General features: G+C 42.0%; 1 protein-coding gene across 1 annotated transcript in view; it reads right to left on the bottom strand.

Moving 5' to 3' along the window:
• Window positions 1–7,295: 7,295 nt before the first annotated feature.
• The window catches only part of LOC109243209, a 41,202-nt gene continuing 28,354 nt past the window's right edge, over window positions 7,296–20,143 (bottom strand). The window contains exons 4-5 of the mRNA XM_019410123.1: window positions 8,619–8,732; window positions 7,296–7,352 (exon numbers count right to left, since the gene is read on the bottom strand). Of these exons, the coding sequence (XP_019265668.1) occupies window positions 7,296–7,352; window positions 8,619–8,732 (171 nt within the window). The remainder of the gene's footprint in view (window positions 7,353–8,618; window positions 8,733–20,143) is intronic.

Here is a 20,143-nt window from a genome sequence, read left to right as displayed (position 1 = left end):
TATATATCACTGTTGCAGCGTGCAACCCGATCCATTTATATCATTGTTGCAGCGTGCAACACGATCCATTATATTATTGTTGCGGCGTGCAACCCTATCCATTTATATCATTATTGCGGCGTGCAACTCGATCCATATATATCACTGTTGCAGCGTGCAACCCGATCCATTTATATCATTGTTGCGGCGTGAAACCCAATCCATTATATTATTATTGCGGCGTGCAACCCGATCCATTATATTATTGTTGCGGAGTGCAACCCGATCCATTTATATTATTGTTGCGGTGTGCAACCCGATCCAAATATAACAATGTTGCGGCGCGCAACCCAATCCAAATATACAATCGACAACAATCATAACAAGAATCCCGGCAAGGGATCAATAAAGAACTATATTATCCCGGCAAGAGAAACGACAGTATAAGTAAATACGTCCCGACAAAGGAGGAACATCTATAACCAATCTCATTCCAACATCTAAATACCTCAGCTAATACCGATTCTCAATCATAACTAGTTTCCACGAGAACAATCTAAATCCTTGCTCAATACCGAGAATCATCAATTTAAGCATCCGTAGTATTATTTAAGAACAAAATAATTCACAATTTAAGACTCACGGTCATGCTCGACACCAAAGTATAGATATTCGTCACCATGCCTATACGTCGTACTCAACGAGAAGAAAATAGCAAATAGGACACAACTCCTAATCCCTCAAGCTAAGGTTAGACCGAACACTTACCTCGAACTTCCACGGCCAACTCAAGCCTCAAACACCGCTTTCCCTTTCGAATTTGGCTCCAGATCAATCGTATCTAGACATAATCGACTTAATAACATCAATAAATGCCAAACAATTCAATTCCAATGCTTAATTATAACTTTCCAATCATTCTTTCCAAAAACCCAAAAATTGACCCCGGGCCCGCTTGGTCAAAACACGAGGTTCGGACCAAAACCCGATCACACATTCACCCACGAGGCCGAATATGTAATTTGTTTTGAAATCCGACCCCAAACGAGGTCAAATTCCCAATTAATCAAAAAGCCCTAACTCTACCCAAATTCATAATTTTCTACCCTTAATCTCATGTTTTAGGCCTAGAAATCTAGTGGGTGTTAATGGAAATTGAAGAAAACGAGTTTAAGATTATATACCTATGAATTGGTGGTGAAATCCCCTTTCAAAAATCGCCCAATCTGGAGTTTGGAAGAACAAGTTATGAAATTTTGACTAAATCCCGTTTTGGTTCTGTTTTAAAATCACTGGACATGCCTTCATCGCGTTCGCGATAGGCCTGCCGCGTTCGGGATGAAGCCAGCTTAAGTGACCTTTGCGTTCGCGATAAAGGGCTCGCGTTCACGGAGCTTCAGCTCCCAGAGCCTTCGCGTTCGCGGCCATACGGTTGCGTTCGCGTAGAGCAAATTTTCCCTTCCCCCTGCCCAGGCCATTAGCCTACGCGTTGGCGAGGGCCTTGACGCGTTCGCGAAGGGTACTCCCCCCACAGCCTCACGTTCGCGTCCCAAGCCTCGCGTTCACGAAGAGGAAAATTGGCACCTGGGAGTTTTGCATTACGCGTTTGCGAGTGGGCCCACGCGAACGCGAAGAACAAAATCCCTGGGCACTAAACAGCAAAAACCTGCAACTTTTTATGAGTTCAAAACCTTCCGAAACACCTTCGAATCTCACCCGAGCCCTCGGGGCTCCAAACCAAACATACGTACTAACTCAAAAACATCATATGAACTTATCCGTGCAATCAAATCGCCAAAATAACCTCTTAAATAACGAATTAAACCTCAAAATCAATGAAATTTCTCAAAACTTCTTTAAACATTAATTTTTGCATTTAAGGTCCGAATCACGTCAAATGGATCCCGTTTCTTACCAAACTTTACCGACAACAAATATAAATCATATTGAACCTGTACCGGGCTTCAAAACCGTAATACGGGCCCGATACCACAGGTTTCACATAACATTTCACTTTCAAAAACCTTTATATTTTTCAAAAAACAATTTCTTCTAAAAGTTCATATCTCGGACTTGGTGTGAGCACGTGATTTTTGCCTCGCTTGAAATATTCCTATAAAAATCTTAAAATTAGGATTTTTCTTTATTATTTGAATTTCAGGGAATTAATTGCGGGATTTTATGTTTGTTTGCATTTTGTGTGCATTTTTAGTTAATATAATTCATAAAAATTACAAAAAATATAGCACCTTTGCATTTAGGACTCAATTCTATATCTTTAGGTTTACTAGTTAATTAACATTGCAAAAATAAGAAGAAAATAACAAAAATGGTTCTTTTTGCATTTTTTTTTCTTTTAATTCTCAAATTGGTTTTAGTTTGTTCGAAATTAGGAATTAATTGTTGGGAAATTAATTAGTTTAGTTGTAGAATTAAATCAGGTCTTTATTTTTGATTTTGTATTAAACAAAAATTTAAAAAAAAGGAGATATAAAGGAATTAATTGAAAAAATAAAATTAATAAAAAAGAGAAAAACAGGCTGCTTGTTTAAAGCATTTGGGCCATTATTCAAATTCATGTGGGTAGACCAATTGAATCACCCATGAACCAACCCAATCCAGCCCAAATGCCCGGTCCGGCTCCCCCAGCCATCGAAACGACGTCGTTTTGATTTAAACAAATCCTAGCCGTCAATGTTTTGTTGATCCAACGGACCGCAACTCACCTATCCCAGATATATAACTGTCCAAAGACGCCCCCCTACCCCCCTCCGTCGTCTCTCTCAAACCCCCCCTTCCAAAACCCTAGAGAAGCCAGCCGCCCTAATATCCTCTATCAAACCCGCCGGCGGCAAGTCTCCGATTTCAACCAAATTAGTACCACAAAATCGTCTTGACCTTCTCATCGCAATCCACCTTTGTTGTTCCTCAAACATACCCATAATCCCTCGAATCTTCGCCCAAAAATGAAAACCCTAGTGCCGGCACAGTTCTCCAGTGGTGGCGGCGCCTCCAAACCACCTCAAAACAATACCCCATAACCCCCGTTCCTCCCTCACGCCAAATATTTCATTGGTTTCCTTCGAAACTATCCAGAATTATTCAAATCTTAGATCTGAGTTCGAGCTTCAACAGTTCAAACCAATTTCCGTTGAACCTGGTGACCTGCATCGACCCAAGCCTTTGTTCTTCGTGATTTAGGAGTTGATTCACTACAAATTGATGCTGTTCATTCGTTCCTAACGGAGAATAAGTGATTAGCATCAATTTCATGTGAATCAGAACATCAAGCGTAGTTTCGAGTTTAATCAGTGAGTGTTCTTAAATTTCTTTTCCTTTTTATTTGTAAATTTTCCCTTTAATGCATAGCTTTCTGATTTTGTTTTTCTTTCGTTCATCTTCAGTATTTCTTCTATTTTTGTTTGAGTTAGGATTGATCTAGGGTCTGATTGGTTCTGATTACATTCTTGTTATTTGATTTGATTTCAACCGTAGGATTCCATGTTTAGCTATTGCTTTGCATTTTTTTTGATTTTGTTCGTTTATTTTGCCATTCTTCATAGTGTAGTTTCAGTTCTATTTGTTTGATTTTAGCTTCTAGTTTACTGGTTTTGTTAGTTTAATAATAAATTTAGCCTTAGGACGTTGGGTTAATTAGAATTGATTCTGATTGAATTTATTTGGTTATAGCTGATCATTTCAGCTCCTTGATTAATTAACTATAGTCAATTTTGACCAGGGTAAAAAGGGCTGATTTTAGTTTAACTAGGTTAGTAATTCAGAATCAAATTAAGGGCAATATAGGTAATTCAATAAAAGGAATCCTGCAAGTAACTAAAGTGGAAACCACTAGAACCTTCTAGATGGGGTCTTAATTCGAATTTCAGGAATTTGAGTGCAGTAACTTGGGCAACAAGCCAAGATTCTAGGGACTAAATAGTTAAAAATTGAAAATAAAAGAGGGGCTTAGGGTGCAAAAGGAAAATCTGATTTTTTGCCCTAATTTTTGCCTATAAAAGGGCATACCCCTTGCCAAGTTTCAGAAGTTGGGGGACAGGTGGGAAAAATCTGAAAAGTTTTTAGAGAAAAGTTTGAAGAGAGCTGAAATCAGATTTTGAAAAGCATAAAAAATACTGAAAGGTTTCTACAATTCCAGCAGCAAAAACTCCAAAAAACCACAATTCCATTGAAACTTCTTAGGAAAATCTAGAGTTCTAGCTTCTGAATATAATTCCCAATCTTATAAAGTTAAAAAAAATGGTTTGAATTGTCCTGGTAATCCAGTAGCTGAGGTTCAGAGGTTCCTGAGGTTCATTTCAAGTCAATTTTGGGTCATTCAAGCTCCGTTTTGGTAGTTTACTAGTGTTGCTATCTAAAATTAACTCCTGGGCTGCTTAACATTATTTTCTGGGTTTAAAATCGATCTGGTTGTTGCTGTGTATTGCTATTTCTTAGCTGATCCTCTGTTCCCTCATTTTGTTCCATTTTCCAGGTACAAGTCCTGAACCTTTGCTGATGTAATATCTGCTTTAAGAAGTGAAATGGAAGCCTATTACGACTTCAATTCTATTCTCTGCTTGCTTCTCCTGTTTTGTTTTTCTGCATTCATTCGTAGTATAGCCTAGTTAAGTAATTAGGTCCTTATGCTGTAATTAATTGAACTTTTGGACTGTTTGGACAGTTTCAGAATGATATGAGTTTTGTCATGGATTTTGAATTGGAGTTATGTTTAGACTCATGTTAATTGAATGTTGCAGAGATATATCACACAAGTTTAGATATTATTCTGGAAATAACATTAGAATGAGCATGTTTACTCATACCAATGTGAAATAAATTGTTAAGTTTGAGTTTAGATTTCTGCAGGAATGTTTAGTTTAAGTCTGACAAGTACGCAAATGGCTTTATAATTCAGTTCTAATTTTAGCATTTTGTTTAAAGTAACATTTCAGTATAGTAAGTTGTTTTTTCGTATTTGATGTTTCATTATAGGTTTGATTACCCTAGTTTAATCGATTCCCCAAATGTTTGTAGAATTTCGTTAGTTTAGATATCATCAGAATAGAAATGTGGGTTTTAATTGGCAATTGTTGAATTGAAATGAATCTAAAACCTCCCTTTTTTACTCAAATCAGCGAGTTCAATGCTCAGTAGTATGGTTTGGAGCCAATTTCACTGATGCATTGGCCCAGTTTTAGTCTAGCTTATCATCCCAGTTGGGCTTATATCGAGGCCCAACACTGAACAACCTCTCGTAAGAACTGATGCAGTTCCTCACTCTTGGCTGGCTTAGAGGCCCAAAGTTTTAAAGGCTTGAATTCTTGTTTTGAAATCATTGGTTTAATTTGCAATATAAGCTTGGGCCATCTAAGATAAGTAGCAAATTTAAATTAAGGGAGTCTTCAATAATGGAGATTCTCTTGTTTGAATTTGGACTTGATCTTGATGCCCGACTTTCTCGAATACCTTTCAATGATAATTAATTTATAGTACTAATTAATTAGGCCTTTTAGAGACAATCCTTAATAGAGAATAATAGTTCCTTTTAGGGTGGCCTTTAAAATAATTGGAGATGCGCCGCGCCACATAAAATTACAAATCGCGTGGCCCTCTTTAATTACTTCTATAAAAATACTTAGAAATCGGGACGTGCCATTTAGCGAATTTTCATGGCCTCCCGCAAAGTTAATAACGCGTTAGTCCCTTTTAGGCGCGTTCTGTAATAAATTTATCTTCTTAAACTCGGGTGTGCATTTCATGTGACCCAAATCCAAATCCCAAAATGTTGAATGAAATGTGTCGCGGATCCGGGTGCATTTCATGTGACGTGATCCAAAAACATATTTTAAACGACGTTCAACTTTCTTTAAAATTAATTAAAAGCGGTAAATAATTTTAAAATGGCACTATAGGATGACATGTATTAAAGTCAGTTTTTTTGAAGCCAATTATAATAGTTTAAGCGACCGTGCTAGAACTACGGGATCCAGGGGTGCCTAACACCTTCACTCGGGTCAACAGAATTCCTTATTCAGAATTTCTGGTTCGCAGACTCCATTCGGGAAGTCGAAGTTTTCTCGATTTGGATTCAAGAAAAACCGGTGACTTGGGACACCAAAAGCCAAACCTATCCCAAGTGGCGACTCTGATAAATAAATAAACCCATTTCGAATAATGTCACTTAAATTGGAAAAACTCCCTTATACATTTATCCATTCGGGGGTGGTGTGTAAAAAGGAGGTGTGACAGCTCTGCCGACTCTGCTGGGGATACCAACCCAGAACGTCGGTTCAGGGTTCAAGAATTTGAGCTTAGAGTAGCTGTTATATTTGGCTTTACTAGATCAAAGGGGAGCATAGAAATGTCTTCGGAAATGACCTTGCCAGCAATTCCCATCCCAGAAGATAGCCCAATCTCGGGCATCCCGGCCTCAGAGTCTGCAGCGGCTGAAGAGAACAGGACCTTACGTCTTAGGGTCATGGAGATGTGGGATGCGTGGACTAATGGAAGGGAGCCTCCAAGTGCCATCCCCGGATTCCCCGAGTTGTTTCCTAGAACAGGGGGTACCTCTAATATCCCCATCAGACACCCGAATACCCCATTGGGATAGCCCACCACGTCAGCTCATTTTGTGGGAACACCTTCTGAGGTCCGCCCCCAGGTGTTCACATCCGGAGCAGTCCCCAATATCTTTACCGCTCCACCATGCTCGGCCACCACACAACCTTCACTACCTAGGCCTACTTTTGATCCTTCGGCCTTTACTTTTCAAAATCCTATTTTTCAAGTGGAGCCTCCTCAGTACCCTACATATGCTTACCCGCAGCCACCTCCATGTGAGTTCACACCCGGACAGGATAAAACTCCTAAAGCTCCCGAACAGGATGAGATGGCAAAAAGGATGAGAAGCCTAGAGCAAAGCCTAAAAAACATGCAGGGTTTAAGTGGGCAAAAGAGTGTGCCATATACTGATTTGTGCATGTTCCCTCACGTACATTTGCCTATGGGATTCAAGACTCCAAAGTTCGAGAAATACGATGGGCATGGCGATCCTATTGCTCACCTTAAGAAATACTGCAATCAATTGCGCGGAGCTGGAGGGAAAGAAGAATTGCTCATGGCTTACTTTGGGGAAAGCTTGGTGGGTATTGCCTCCGAGTGGTATATGGATCAAGATATCTCTCGATGGCACATCTGGGACGACCTCGCGAGAGACTTTGTTAGACAGTTCCCGTACAATATAGACATTGCTCCAGACCAGAACTAGTTGGAAAATCTGAAAAAGAAGTCTTCGGAGAGCTTTAGGGAGTATGCAATCAAATGGCGTGGGCAGGAATAGAGAGTAAAGCCTTCATTCCTTCAAGCTCAGGAAGCTGATTATTTCCAAAATATGATGTCAGCTATGGGAAAACCCTTCGCAGAAGCTATTAAAATTGGTGAAATGGTGAAAAATGGATTGAAGACGGGTAGAATTTTGAGCTAATCCGCTATCAGAGCAACCTCCCAAGCCATTCAAGGCGGGTCTGGAGGAATGACCAAAGGTAAGAAGAAAGAAAAAACATCCATGGCGGCCTCGGGTGCAAGAAGGCACCACGCTCCTAGACCCATGTTCTCGGAAAGAACCCCTCAACATTACTACCCTCACCATGACCTGGCTTATGCTCCTCAACCGTATGCGGTCATGAATGCTCAACCCTTTGCTCGGCCGTAGCCACATTCCAATAGAAACCAAGCTCCATTCCCAAGAAATCAGCCTCCCCATGAAAACCACTATAATCCTCATCCTCCACAGAATAATTTCCTCCCCGTGAGCCACCCAGGAGGCAAACTTTTACTCCAATTGGTTACTCTAATCTATTCCCAAAACTTGTCCAAATGGGTCTACTGCAGCCGGTCCCTCAAACAAGGCATAACCCAGCATCGCCTGCCTACAGAGCCGGTGTCAGATGTGCCTATCATTCAGGAGCGTAAGGGCACGACACAAATGATTGTTGGACATTGAAAAGAGCGGTGGAGCACTTAATAGAGCAGGGAAAGATAGTACCGAGGGACGAGGAGGTCCCAAATGTGACTAACAATCCATTGCCAGCCTAACAATGGGCCAGTGATTGGAATGATCTGTGAGGACAAAGAGTTTGATCCGGCATTAAAGTCCATCATTGCTATTGCTGATGCAGAAAGAAAGCCAAAGGTTGCCCCGAAGCAAGATAAAGGGGAGAAGAAGAACAAAGTCATTAAGACATAGCCAGAAAAGACAGCTGAAACAAGAACAGAAGCGATACCTCCCAAAAATGGAATTCTCTATGTCCCACGAGGCCGCCAAGAAAAGCAGCTGATTGTGAGCCCTCCAAAGAAATTGGAAGTGAAAAAGGGAACACAAGTGTACGTACCCAAGCAAGCCTATGTGGTGCGGGGGACAATTAAACCACCCCGGCTGAATGAGCCAGTGGTTATTGGACGCGTACCACAGAAGCCTATGACGAACCCTGCTTCAGTGCCATGGAATTATCATCAGACGGTGGTTACGTATAAAGGAAAAGAGATCTTGGGAGAGCTTCCATAAAATGCTCCCGTTGAGAAGTATTCAAACATAGAAGAGGTAAACAATGCCGCCAGAAGGCGTTTCCCGCCTAAGAAACCTGTGAGTGCTGAGGAAGCTGAAGCTTTCTTTCGAAAGATGAAAATGGCCGACTATGAGGTGGTCGATCAATTGCGAAAGTGCCCCGAACAAGTGTCCTTGCTGATGAAATCCCCTAAGCATCAAAAGGTTTTAATGAAAACTCTGAATGAGGCATACGTGCCTGTTGAAACCTCGGTGGAACAACTAGAAAGGATGGCGGAAAGGTTCTTTGCTGTCAATCAGATTTCATTTAGCAAAAATGACCTGCCTCCAGAAGGAGCTGCTCACAACAAAGCCTTGCACTTAACCGTCAAATATGAGGGATATTATGTAAAGAGAGTCATGGTAGATGGAAGTTCGGGAGTAGACATTTGCCCACTCTCCACACTGCAGCGTATGGAAATCGGGACTGGAAGGATTCGTCCCAACAATGTCTGCGTGAGAGCCTTTGACGGTATCAAAAGAGACAACATTGGAGAAATTGACCTAATCTTGACCATTGGCCCGATGGACTTCGAGGTGACTTTCCAAGTGCTAGACATGGACACGTCCTACAATTTTCTTCTGGGAAGGGCTTGGATCCATGCTGCAGGAGCTGTACCCTCTACCCTCCATCAAATGGTGAAATTTGAACACGAGGATCAGGAGATCGTGGTTCATGGAGAGGATGAACAGTCAATCTATCGGGACCCATCTGTCCCATGCCTAGAAGCGAGGGAAGGCAGTGAACACATAGTCTACCAAGCACTCGAAGTTGTGGTGGCGGACCAGCATGAAGAAGGAAACCCGTGTCCCAAACCCTTCCTATCCAATGCCTCGATTATGGTGGCCAAAGAAATGATCAAACATGGTTTCAAGCTAGGGAAGGGACTTGGAAAAGCTCTGCAAGGAATATCCGAACCAGTGACCCTGCCAACAACTGAAAAATTCTTCGGGATAGGTTTTCACCCCACCCCAGATGATGTAGAGTGGGCGGATGAGAGAAAGAAAGAGGGATGGGTCTTGCCACAGCCACTGCCACATCTGTACAAGACCTTTGTTAAGCCAAAATACAATGAAGAAGAAGAGGATGAGGCTTTTACGGCCGAAGAGATTGAAGAGATATGTGGGGCAATGAGAAAGATATTATACGAAACCCACATGGTTCAGCCGGGAGAGGGCACTAGCACCGCTGAGGTGTTATACATGGGACCAAGCGCCAAGCTTCAAAATTGGAAGGCTACGCCGTTTCCGATTAGGCGGGGAGTCCCGGTAGACCTGTCCTGCTACTTTTTCTGCATCCCGAGTTATTCCAGGGTGTAACTCGGATGTTTCTTTAGTTTCTTGTCTTTTAATTTCCAAATGTAAACCCTGTTATCTTCAAATTCCAAGAAATGAAATCAATATTTCATCTTTATCTTTCTTTATTCTTTCTGATTTTTGCTATTTTTCTCTTTTACTTTTTCTTTCAGTTCTAATAATGCGGCCTTAAATAACATGACATGCTTGCGGACTTCATGCCCAGATCCAAACGCGCTGTCTAACTGTGAAATGATGAACCAAGAACCGGAATATGATGAAGAAGAGGTTTCTAGGGAAATAAATCGAGATTTGGAACAATTTAGGAATAAACCTAAAGCCAATGGTGCTGTTGAAGCAGCAAACAAGAACATCAAAAAGATTTTGAGAAGGATGATTAAGAGCTCCAGACAATGGCATGAAAGGTTGCCTTTTGCATTACTGGGATATGCACCACAGTGCGCACATTGGTAGGANACTTAGGGAACTCAACGACAGGGGTTGGGTCCGTCTAGGACAGGTGACCTGAAATGAAAAGACCATCCTAATGCATCTTACGTGCTACTTGTGCATTTATTTGCTCGGCTTTGCATGTTGACCGGCTTGTAAATAATGGGAGAGAGTTGAAAGAAAATAGCAGTGTTAGGGTTAAGTGAGGGTTATCACTTGCTTTGAAAAAACCAATATCCAAATAGTACTGAAACTCTGCCGGATTTTTAAAAAACACAAAAAAAAGATTTTTGTTTTCAAAATATATTTGGTTTTGACAAATATGCCCGAACTACGCCAGTTTGATTCCCACCGGATGTGGGATACGTAGGCAACCCTCATCGGGTCCAACTTCCCTTTTTCAAAAAATAGCCCAAAAACAACAAAAATTTTAATTTTTGCCACAAATAAGTCAGGTGATGCCATTCTTGCTTAAAATAAGCCGAATGTCCCCAAAAGGGCGCCGGAAGGCTGTTTTTGCAAGAACAGCCACCTTGGGTCATTTTCAATGGTTAGCGGGCACATCCTTAAAATATTCTTTCCCAAAGTGCTGAAAGGCCATATCCGCAAAGCCGGAGTTTTGTTTTTGAAATAAAAAAATTAATTAAAAATCAAAAATCCAAAAAAATATTTTTCTTCTTCTTTCAAAATTACAAAAAAATCAAAAATCCAAAAATATTTTCATTCTTCTTTCATTAAAAAGAAATTTAAGAATCAAAAATATTTTCTTTTTTCTTTAGAAGTAGTTCTTTCATAAATTGAAAATAAAATCCAAAAATCCAAAAATTCAAAAGTATTTCTTTTAAAAGTTTGTCTTTCGAAATCCAAAAAAAAAAGTTAAAATTCAAAAAAAAAAAAGAAGTTTCTTTCGTCTTTAGAAATCTTTCTTTACAAAATTCTTTAAAAAAAATAAACAAATCGAAATCTTAAAAAACAAATTCTTTCTTCCTTTATAAGTCTTTCTTTCGAAAATTAAAAAGAAAAAATCGAATCAAAATTAAAAAAAAAAGAGTTTGTTTATTTACTCGTGATCTTCAAGAACTACGCTTCGTCTGATTCATGCGGGGTCATGATACGTAGGCAATCTCCATAAGATTCGACCGTAACCCTAAGAGAAAAGAAAAAGGGAGGAAAGAAATTAAAAGAAAAACAAGAGAGGAAAAGAAAACAAAAAAAGAAAGAAAATAAGAAAACCGAGAGAAAGAAACCATAGCAAAAAGCAAAGGCAAGAATGAAAGAAAAGAAAAGAGGGAGAGAAAAGAAAAATGAGAAAAATGAGAGAAAAATCAGAAAAGCAAGGAAAAGGCAGGAAAAAGAGGGTCGGAATAAAAAGAAAAGAATTTGGACAGGAAAAGTCGGGATGATGCATGCAACCGTTGAGAAACATATAGAAACACATTTAACTGTATAGGTGCATCACGCCTCAACGTGCGATTACCTATCTGTTATTTGCCTCAAACTAACCGTTTACTGCTGTCACTTCCAGTCCAGATTTTATAGAAACGGTGGTTGGTTTTTCGTGGTAAACTGGCATCACATCCGTACTTCACTAGATCGAAGGGGAACATAGAAATGTCTTCGGAAATGACCTTGCCAGCCATTCCCATCCCAGAAGATGTCCCAATCTCGGGCATCCCGGTCTCAGAGTCTGCAGCGGCTGAAGAGAACAAGATCTTACGTCTCCGGGTCATGGAGATGTGGGATGCGTGGACTAATGGAAGGGAGCCTCCATGTGCCATCCCCGGATTCCCCGAGTTGTTTCCTAGAATAGGGGGTACCTCTAATATCCCCATCAGCCACCCGAATACCCCACCGGGACAGCCCACCATGTCGGCTCATTTTGTGGGAACACCTTCTGAGGTCCGCCCCCAGGTGTTCACATCCGGAGCAGTCCCCAATATCTTTACCGCTCCACCATGCTCGGCCACCATACAGCCTTTATTGCCTAGGCCTACTTTTGATCCTTCGGCCTTTACTTTTCAAAATCCTATTTTTCAAGTGAAGCCTCCTCAGTACCCCACATATACTTACCCATAGCCACCTCCATATGAGTTCACACCCGGACAGGATAAAACTCTTAAAGCTCCCGAACAGGATGAAATGGCAAAAAGGATGAGGAGCCTAGAGCAAAGCCTAAAAAACATGCAAGGTTTAAGCGGGCAGAAGAATGTTTCCTATACTGATCTGTGCATGTTCTCTCACGTGCATCTGCCTATCGGATTCAAGACTCCGAAGTTCGAGAAATACGATGGGCATGGCGATCCCATTGCTCACCTTAAGAAATACTGCAATCAATTGCGTGGGGCTGGAGGAAAAGAAGAATTGCTCATGGCTTACTTTGGGGAAAGCTTGGTGGGTATTGCCTCCGAGTGGTATATGGTCAAGATATCTCTCGATGGCACATCTGGGACGACCTCGCGAGAGACTTTGTTAGACAGTTCCAGTACAATATAAACATTGCTCCAGACCGAAACTCGTTGTCAAATCTGAAAAAGAAGTCTTCGGAGAGCTTTAGGGAGTATGCAATCAAATGGCGTGAACAAGCGTCAAGGGTAAAACCTCCGATGGACGAGGTTGAAATGGTCACGGTGTTTCTTCAAGCTCAGGAAGCTGATTATTTCCAAAATATGATGTCAGCTATGGGTAAACCGTTTGCAGAAGCTATTAAAATTGGTGAAATGGTGGAGAATGGACTAAAAACAGGCAAAATCCTGAGCCAATCAGCCATTAGAGCAACCTCCCAAGCCATTCAAGGCGGGTCTGGAGGAATGGCCAAAGGTAAGAAGAAAGAAGAAACGTCTATGGCAGCATCCGGTGCAAGAAGACACCCCGCTCCTAGACCCATGTTCTCGGAATGAACCCATCAACATTACTACCCTCACCATGACATGGCTTATGCTCCTCAACCGTATGGGGTCATGAATGCTCAACCCTTTGCTCAGCCGCAGCCACATGCCAATAGAAACCAAGCTCCATTCCCAAGAAATCAGCCTCCCTACCAAAACCACTATAATCCCCGTCCTCCACAGAATAACTTTCCTCCCCGTGAGCCACCCAGGAGGCAAACTTTTACTCCAATTGGTGAATCTTACTCCAATCTATTTCCAAAACTTGTCCAACTAGGCCTACTGCAGCCGGTCCCTCAAACAAGGCAAAACCTGGCATCGCCTGCCTACAAAGCCGGTGTCAGATGTGCTTATCATTCAGGAGCCGAAGGGCACGATACAAATGATTGTTGGACATTGAAAAGAGCGGTGGAGAACTTGATAGAGCAAGGAAAGATAGTGCTGAGGGATGAGGATGTCCCAAAATGTGACTAATAACCCACTGCCAGCCCACAATAACGGGCCAGTAATTGGAATGATTTGTGAAGATAAAGAATTTAATCCGGCACTAAAGGCCATAATTGCCATTGCTGATGCAGAAAGAAAGCCAAAGGTTTCCCCAAAGCAAGATAAAGGGGAAAAGAAGAGCAAAGTCTCCAAGTCAGAACCAGAAAAGAAAGCTGAAACAAGAACAGAAGCGATACCTCCCAAAAATGGAATTCTCTATGTCCCACGAGGCCACCAAGAAAAGCAGCTGATTGTGAGCCCTCCAAAGAAATTGGAAATGTAAAAGGGAACACAAATGTACGTACCCAAGCAAGCCTATGTGGTGCGGGGGACAATTAAACCACCTCGGCTGAATGAGCCAGTGGTTATTGGATGCGTACCACAGAAGCCTATGACGAACCTTGCTGCAGTGCCATGGAATTATCATCAGACGGTGGTTACGTATAAAGGAAAAGAGATCTTGGGAGAGCTTCCAGAAAATGCTCCCGTTGAGAAGTATTCAAGCATAGAAGAGGTAAACAATGCCGCCAGAAGGCGTTTCCCGCCTAAGAAACCTGTGAGTGCTGAGGAAGCAGAAGCTTTCTTTCGAAAGAGGAAAATGGCCGACTATGAGGTGGTCGATCAATTGCGAAAGTGTCCCGAACAAGTGTCCTAGCTGTCATTGTTGATGAAATCCCCTGAGCATCAAAAGGTTTTAATGAAAACTCTGAATGAGGCATACGTGCCAATTGAAACCTCGGTGGAACAACTAGAAAGGATGGCGGAAAGGTTCTTTGCTGTCAATCAGATTTCACTTAGCAAAAATGACCTGCCTCCAGAAGGAGCCGCTCACAACAAAGCCTTGCACTTAACCGTCAAATGTGAGGGATATTATGTAAAGAGAGTCATGGTAGATGGAGGTTCGGGAGTAGACATTTGCCCACTCTCCACACTGCAGCGTATGGAAATCGGGACTGGAAGGATTCGTCCCAACAATGTCTGCGTGAGAGCCTTTGACGGTATCAAAAGAGACGCCATTGGAGAAATTGACCTAATCTTGACCATTGGCCCGATGGACTTCGAGGTGACTTTCCAAGTGCTAGACATGGACACGTCCTACAATTTTCTTCTGGGAAGGCTTTGGATCCATGCTGCAGGAGCTGTACCCTCTACCCTCCATCAAATGGTGAAATTTGAACACGAGGATCAGGAGATCGTGGTTCATGGAGAGGATGAACAGTCAATCTATCGGGACCCATCTGTCCCATGCCTAGAAGCGAGGGAAGGCAGTGAACACATAGTCTACCAAGCATTCGAAGTTGTGCTGGCGGACCAGCATGAAGAAGGAAACCCGTGCCCCCAACCCTTCCTATCCAATGCCTCGATTATGGTGGCCAAAGAAATGATCAGACATGGTTTCAAGCCAGGGAAGGGACTTGGAAAAGCTCTGCAAGGAATATCTGAACCAGTGACCCTACCAACAACTGAAAAGTTCTTCGGGATAGGTTTTCACCCCACCCCAGATGATGTAGAGTGGGCGGATGAGAGAAAGAAAGAGGGATGGGTCTTGCCACAACCACTGCCACATCTGTACGAGACCTTTGTCAAGCCAAAATACAATGAAGAAGAAGAGGATGAGGCCTTTACGGCCGAAGAGATTGAAGAGATATGTGGGGCAATGAGAAAGATATTATACGAAACCCACATGGTACAGCCAGGAGAGGGCTCCAGCACCGCTGAGGTGCTGTATATGGGACCAAACGCCAAGCTGCAGAATTGGAAGGCTACGCCATTCCCAATCAGGCGGGAGTCCCGGTAGACCTGTCCTGTCACTTTTTCTGCATCGCGAGTTATTCCAGGGTGTAACTCGGGTGTTTTCTTTAGTTTCTTGTCTTTAAATTTCCCAATGTAAACCCTGTTATCTTCCCAATTCCAAGAAATGAAATCAATATTTCATCGTTCATTTTTCTGATTTTGCCTTTTATTTCTTTTTTTCAGTTCTAATAATGCGGCTTTAAATAACATGACATGCTTGCGGACTTCATGCCCAGATCCAAACACGCTGTCTAATTGTGAAATAATGAACCAAGAACCAGAATATGATGAAGGAGAGGTTTTTAGGGAAATAAGTCGAGAATTGGAACAATTTGGGAATAAACCTAAAGCCAATGGTGCTGTTGAAGCAGCAAACAAGAACATCAAAAAGATTTTGCGAAGGATGATTCAGAGCTCCAGACAATGGCATGAAAAGTTGCCTTTTGCATTACTGGGATATCGCACCACAGTGCGCACATCGGTAGGAGCAACCCCATACCTTTTGGTCCATGGAACTGAGGCCATAATACCTGCAGAGGTAGAAATCCCTTCTCTCCGGACCATTGTTGAAGCAGAGATTGAGGACAGTGAATGGGTCAAAACTCGTCTGGAACAGTTGTCTTTAATTGATGAAAAACAGATGGCCGCGGTCTGTCACGGGCAGTTGTACCAACAAAAAGAATGGCCCGCGCTTATAACAAGAAAGTACGACCCAGGAACTTTGAAGTGGGACAACTTGTGTTAAGGCGCATTCTTCCACATCATCAGGAAGCAAAAGGAAAATTTGCTCCTAATTGGAAAGGTCCATACATCATCAGAAAGATATTGCCGAGAGGAGCATTGTATCTGGGAGACATCGAAGGCAATGATCCCGAAGCAGCTGTGAATGCAGATGCAGTAAAAAGGTACTATGTCTAGATTCTCTGCGGTGAAGACTTTGTTCAATTGAGATAACGAAGGCTTTCATTCCCGCTATCCAAACACTATCAATATTTCGCAAACCCTTTGAGTCAGTTACCCTTCCTTGGTTACCCTCTTTGGAACCCGAAAGTACTATTGAAAAAAAAATGAAAAAAAAGAAAAAAAAAAGAAGAAGAAAAAAGAAAAAAACAAAAGAAAGAACAAAAATCAAGAAAAGAAAAGAAAAATAAATGAAAAAAAACAAAACAAAACAAAAACAACCAAAAACAAATGTTTCCCTGAACTACGTCTGACTTGATTCCGAAAGGATACGTAGGCAGCCTCTCTCTGGGGTTCAGTCACACNTGAACACGAGGATCGAGAGATCGTGGTCAGTGAGGGGATGAACAGTCAATCATCGGGACCCATCTGTCCCATGCCTAGAAGCGAGGGAAGGCAGTGAACACATAGTCTACCAAGCATTCGAAGTTGTGCTGGCGGACCAGCATGAAGAAGGAAACCCGTGCCCCCAACCCTTCCTATCCAATGCCTCGATTATGGTGGCCAAAGAAATGATCAGACATGGTTTCAAGCCAGGGAAGGGACTTGGAAAAGCTCTGCAAGGAATATCTGAACCAGTGACCCTACCAACAACTGAAAAGTTCTTCGGGATAGGTTTTCACCCCACCCCAGATGATGTAGAGTGGGCGGATGAGAGAAAGAAAGAGGGATGGGTCTTGCCACAGCCACTGCCACATCTGTATGAGACCTTTGTTAAGCTAAAATACAATGAAGAAGAAGAGGATGAGGCCTTTACGGCCGAAGATATTGAAGAGATATGTGGGGCAATGAGAAAGATATTATACGAAACTCACATGGTTCAGCCAGGAAAGGGCTCCAGCACCGCTGAGGTGCTGTATATGGGACCAAATGCCAAGCTACAGAATTGGAAGGCTACGCCATTCCCAATCAGGCGGGAGTCCCGGTAGACCTGTCCTGCCACTTTTTCTGCATCACGAGTTATTCCAGGGTGTAACTCGGGTTTTTTCTTTAGTTTCTTGTCGTTAAATTTCCCAATGTAAACCCTGTTATCTTCCCAATTCCAAGAAATGAAATCAATATTTCATCGTTCATTTTTTCTGATTTTGCTATTATTTTTTCTTTTCAGTTCTAATAATGCGGCTTTAAATAACATGACATGCTTGCGTATACTTCATGCCCAGATCCGAACATGCTGTCTAATTGTGAAATAATGAACCAAGAGCCAGAATATGATGAAGAAGAGGTTTTTAGGAAAGTAAATCGAGAATTGGAACAACTTGGGAATAAACCCAAAGCCAATGGTGCCGTTGAAGCAGCCAACAAGAACATTAAGAAGATTTTGAGAAAGATGATTCTGAGTTCCAGACAATGGCATGAAAAGTTGCCTTTTGCACTACTGGGATATCGCACCACGGTGCGCACATCGGTGGGAGCAACCCCATACCTGTTGGTTTATGGAACCGAGGCTGTTATACCCGCAGAGGTAGAAATCCCTTCTCTCCGGATCATCGTTGAAGCAGAAATCGAGGATAGTGAATGGGTCAAGACTCGTCCGGAACAGTTGTCTTTAATTGATGAAAAACGGATTGCCGCCTGTCACGGGTAGTTGTACCAACAAAGAATGGCCCGCGCTTATAACAAGAAAGTACGACCCAGGAACTTTGAAGTGGGACAACTTGTGTTAAGGCGCATTCTTCCACATCATCAGGAAGCAAAAGGAAAATTTGCTCCTAATTGGAAAGGTCCATACATCATCAGAAAGATATTGCCGAGAGGAGCATTGTATCTGGGAGACATCGAAGGCAATGATCCCGAAGCAGCTGTGAATGCGGATGCAGTAAAAAGGTACTATGTCTAGATTCTCTGCGGTGACGACTTTGTTCAATTGAGATGACGAAGGCTTTCATTCTTCTATCCAAACACTATCAATCTTTCGCAAACCCTTTGAGCCAGTTACCCTTCATTGGTTACCCTTTTTGGAACCCGAAAGTACTATTGAAAAACAAAAAAAAAGAAGAAAAAAAAACAAAAAGAAACAAAAGAAAGAACAAAAAAAAGAAAAGAAAAGAAAAATGAAAAAAAAGAAGAAAACAAAAAAAAAAAACAAAAACAAAAACAACCAAAAACAAAACTTCCTGAACTACGTCTGACTTGATTCCGAAAGGATATGTAGGCAACCTCTCTCTGGGGTTCGGTCACACCAAAATAAAAATCCCAATTCCCCCAAAAAATGAAACTGGGGCAGATGATATAATGGCTCGGCCATGAGCCCACTAAAACGGTTCCGAAGTTGTAATTCCATCCAAGATTTTTTTTACCCAAAAACCTTGTCCAAGTCCTTCCGATCAATTAGCAAAGGCGTGGGAATTGAAAACATCATTGTTGGAATCTGATGCAATCAAATTGAGAGAAATAAAATGAGAGAGTCTTATCGGTGAAAACCTACGGGCACCATAAGGCGACAGTGAGTAGAGAAATTGAAAATGAGAGAGTCCGCTTAGTGAAAACTCGTAAAGAGCACTATCGGGCGACGGTGAGAAGAGAAATGAGAGAGGTCGACTGGTGAAAACCCGCAAAGGGCGCCGTCGGCCGAAGAGAAGACATCTCCCACCATTGAAAGAGTCCTGGCAAGATTCCCTGGATTTGAAACACGGGTCAATGAGTTTATGAGAAGGGTGGAAAGTTTGTGCGGGTCAGGCATCCAGTCAAAGAAGCATGTCATGTCTATTTGAAGCCTGCATGCACCCCAGATAAGTCCTTCTTTTCTCCCCGAAAGGGACGCTTCTCTTTAAATGCATTTTCTTGCCTTTTGTCTACTTTTTCTTTGAAATCCCTTTCGGTCTAACTTTTTCCCCGAAATTAATACAAAGAAAAGGTGGCAGGACTGGCTTTACAGGGCTCTCCCTAACAAAAGCTAAAGAAAAGTACCCAGCCTCAGCGGGTGCATCAAGTCAATCCCGACTGGCCATGATGGCGGATGCTTTGAAATCAAATTTATTGAAAGATAAAAACAAAAAAAAAAAGTCAAGGACAAAGGTCTTAAAGGCAAAATAAAGTGAAAGGCCGGAGCCCCACGCAGGCGAGTTGTCATGAAATCCTGAAAGATGAGCCATCCGGTTTGAAAGAGAGAAGAATCTTCAAAACCAGCAAGCAACAGACGTTCTTAACAGAAGATAGGCCGGGATCAAGCAATCAACGCCACAAAACCAACCACCGTTTCAAACTAACAATTGTTCTTTGTTTGAAAATTGAAATAGGTGCAATCCAGGCGACCACACAAAAAGTGGGTGCAGCCAACAGAAAAGAAACGCGCAAGTACTGAAACAGCTTTGCAGCAAATAATCAATGCAAAAGGGAAGTTTCCTCCAAGTTCTTTCCCGCATCTTATCAGAAAATAATAAAAAAAAAGACATAACAAAAGAAGAAAATCCCAAAAAAGGATAGTTTAGAATTCCCAACATCAACCTGGTACTTTCTTAGCCAATATTAGGGCTCCAACCCCTGAGTTGAGCATTTTTTTTTCTTTAGCCAACATTAGGGCTCCAACCCGTGAGTTGAGCGTTTTTCCTGTTAGCCAACATTAGGGCTCCAACCCCTGAGTTGAGCGTTTTTCCTATTAGCCAACATTAGGCCTCCAACCCCTGAGTTGAGCGTTTTTCTTTTTAGCCAACATTAGGGCTCCAACCCCTGAGTTGAGCGTTTTCCCTTT

Source organism: Nicotiana attenuata, unplaced genomic scaffold, assembly GCF_001879085.1.
Source record: "Nicotiana attenuata strain UT unplaced genomic scaffold, NIATTr2, whole genome shotgun sequence".
NCBI lineage: Eukaryota > Viridiplantae > Streptophyta > Magnoliopsida > Solanales > Solanaceae > Nicotiana > Nicotiana attenuata.
The sequence above is the reverse complement of the archived record's forward strand: the minus strand, read 5'-3'. Positions and strand labels throughout refer to the sequence as shown.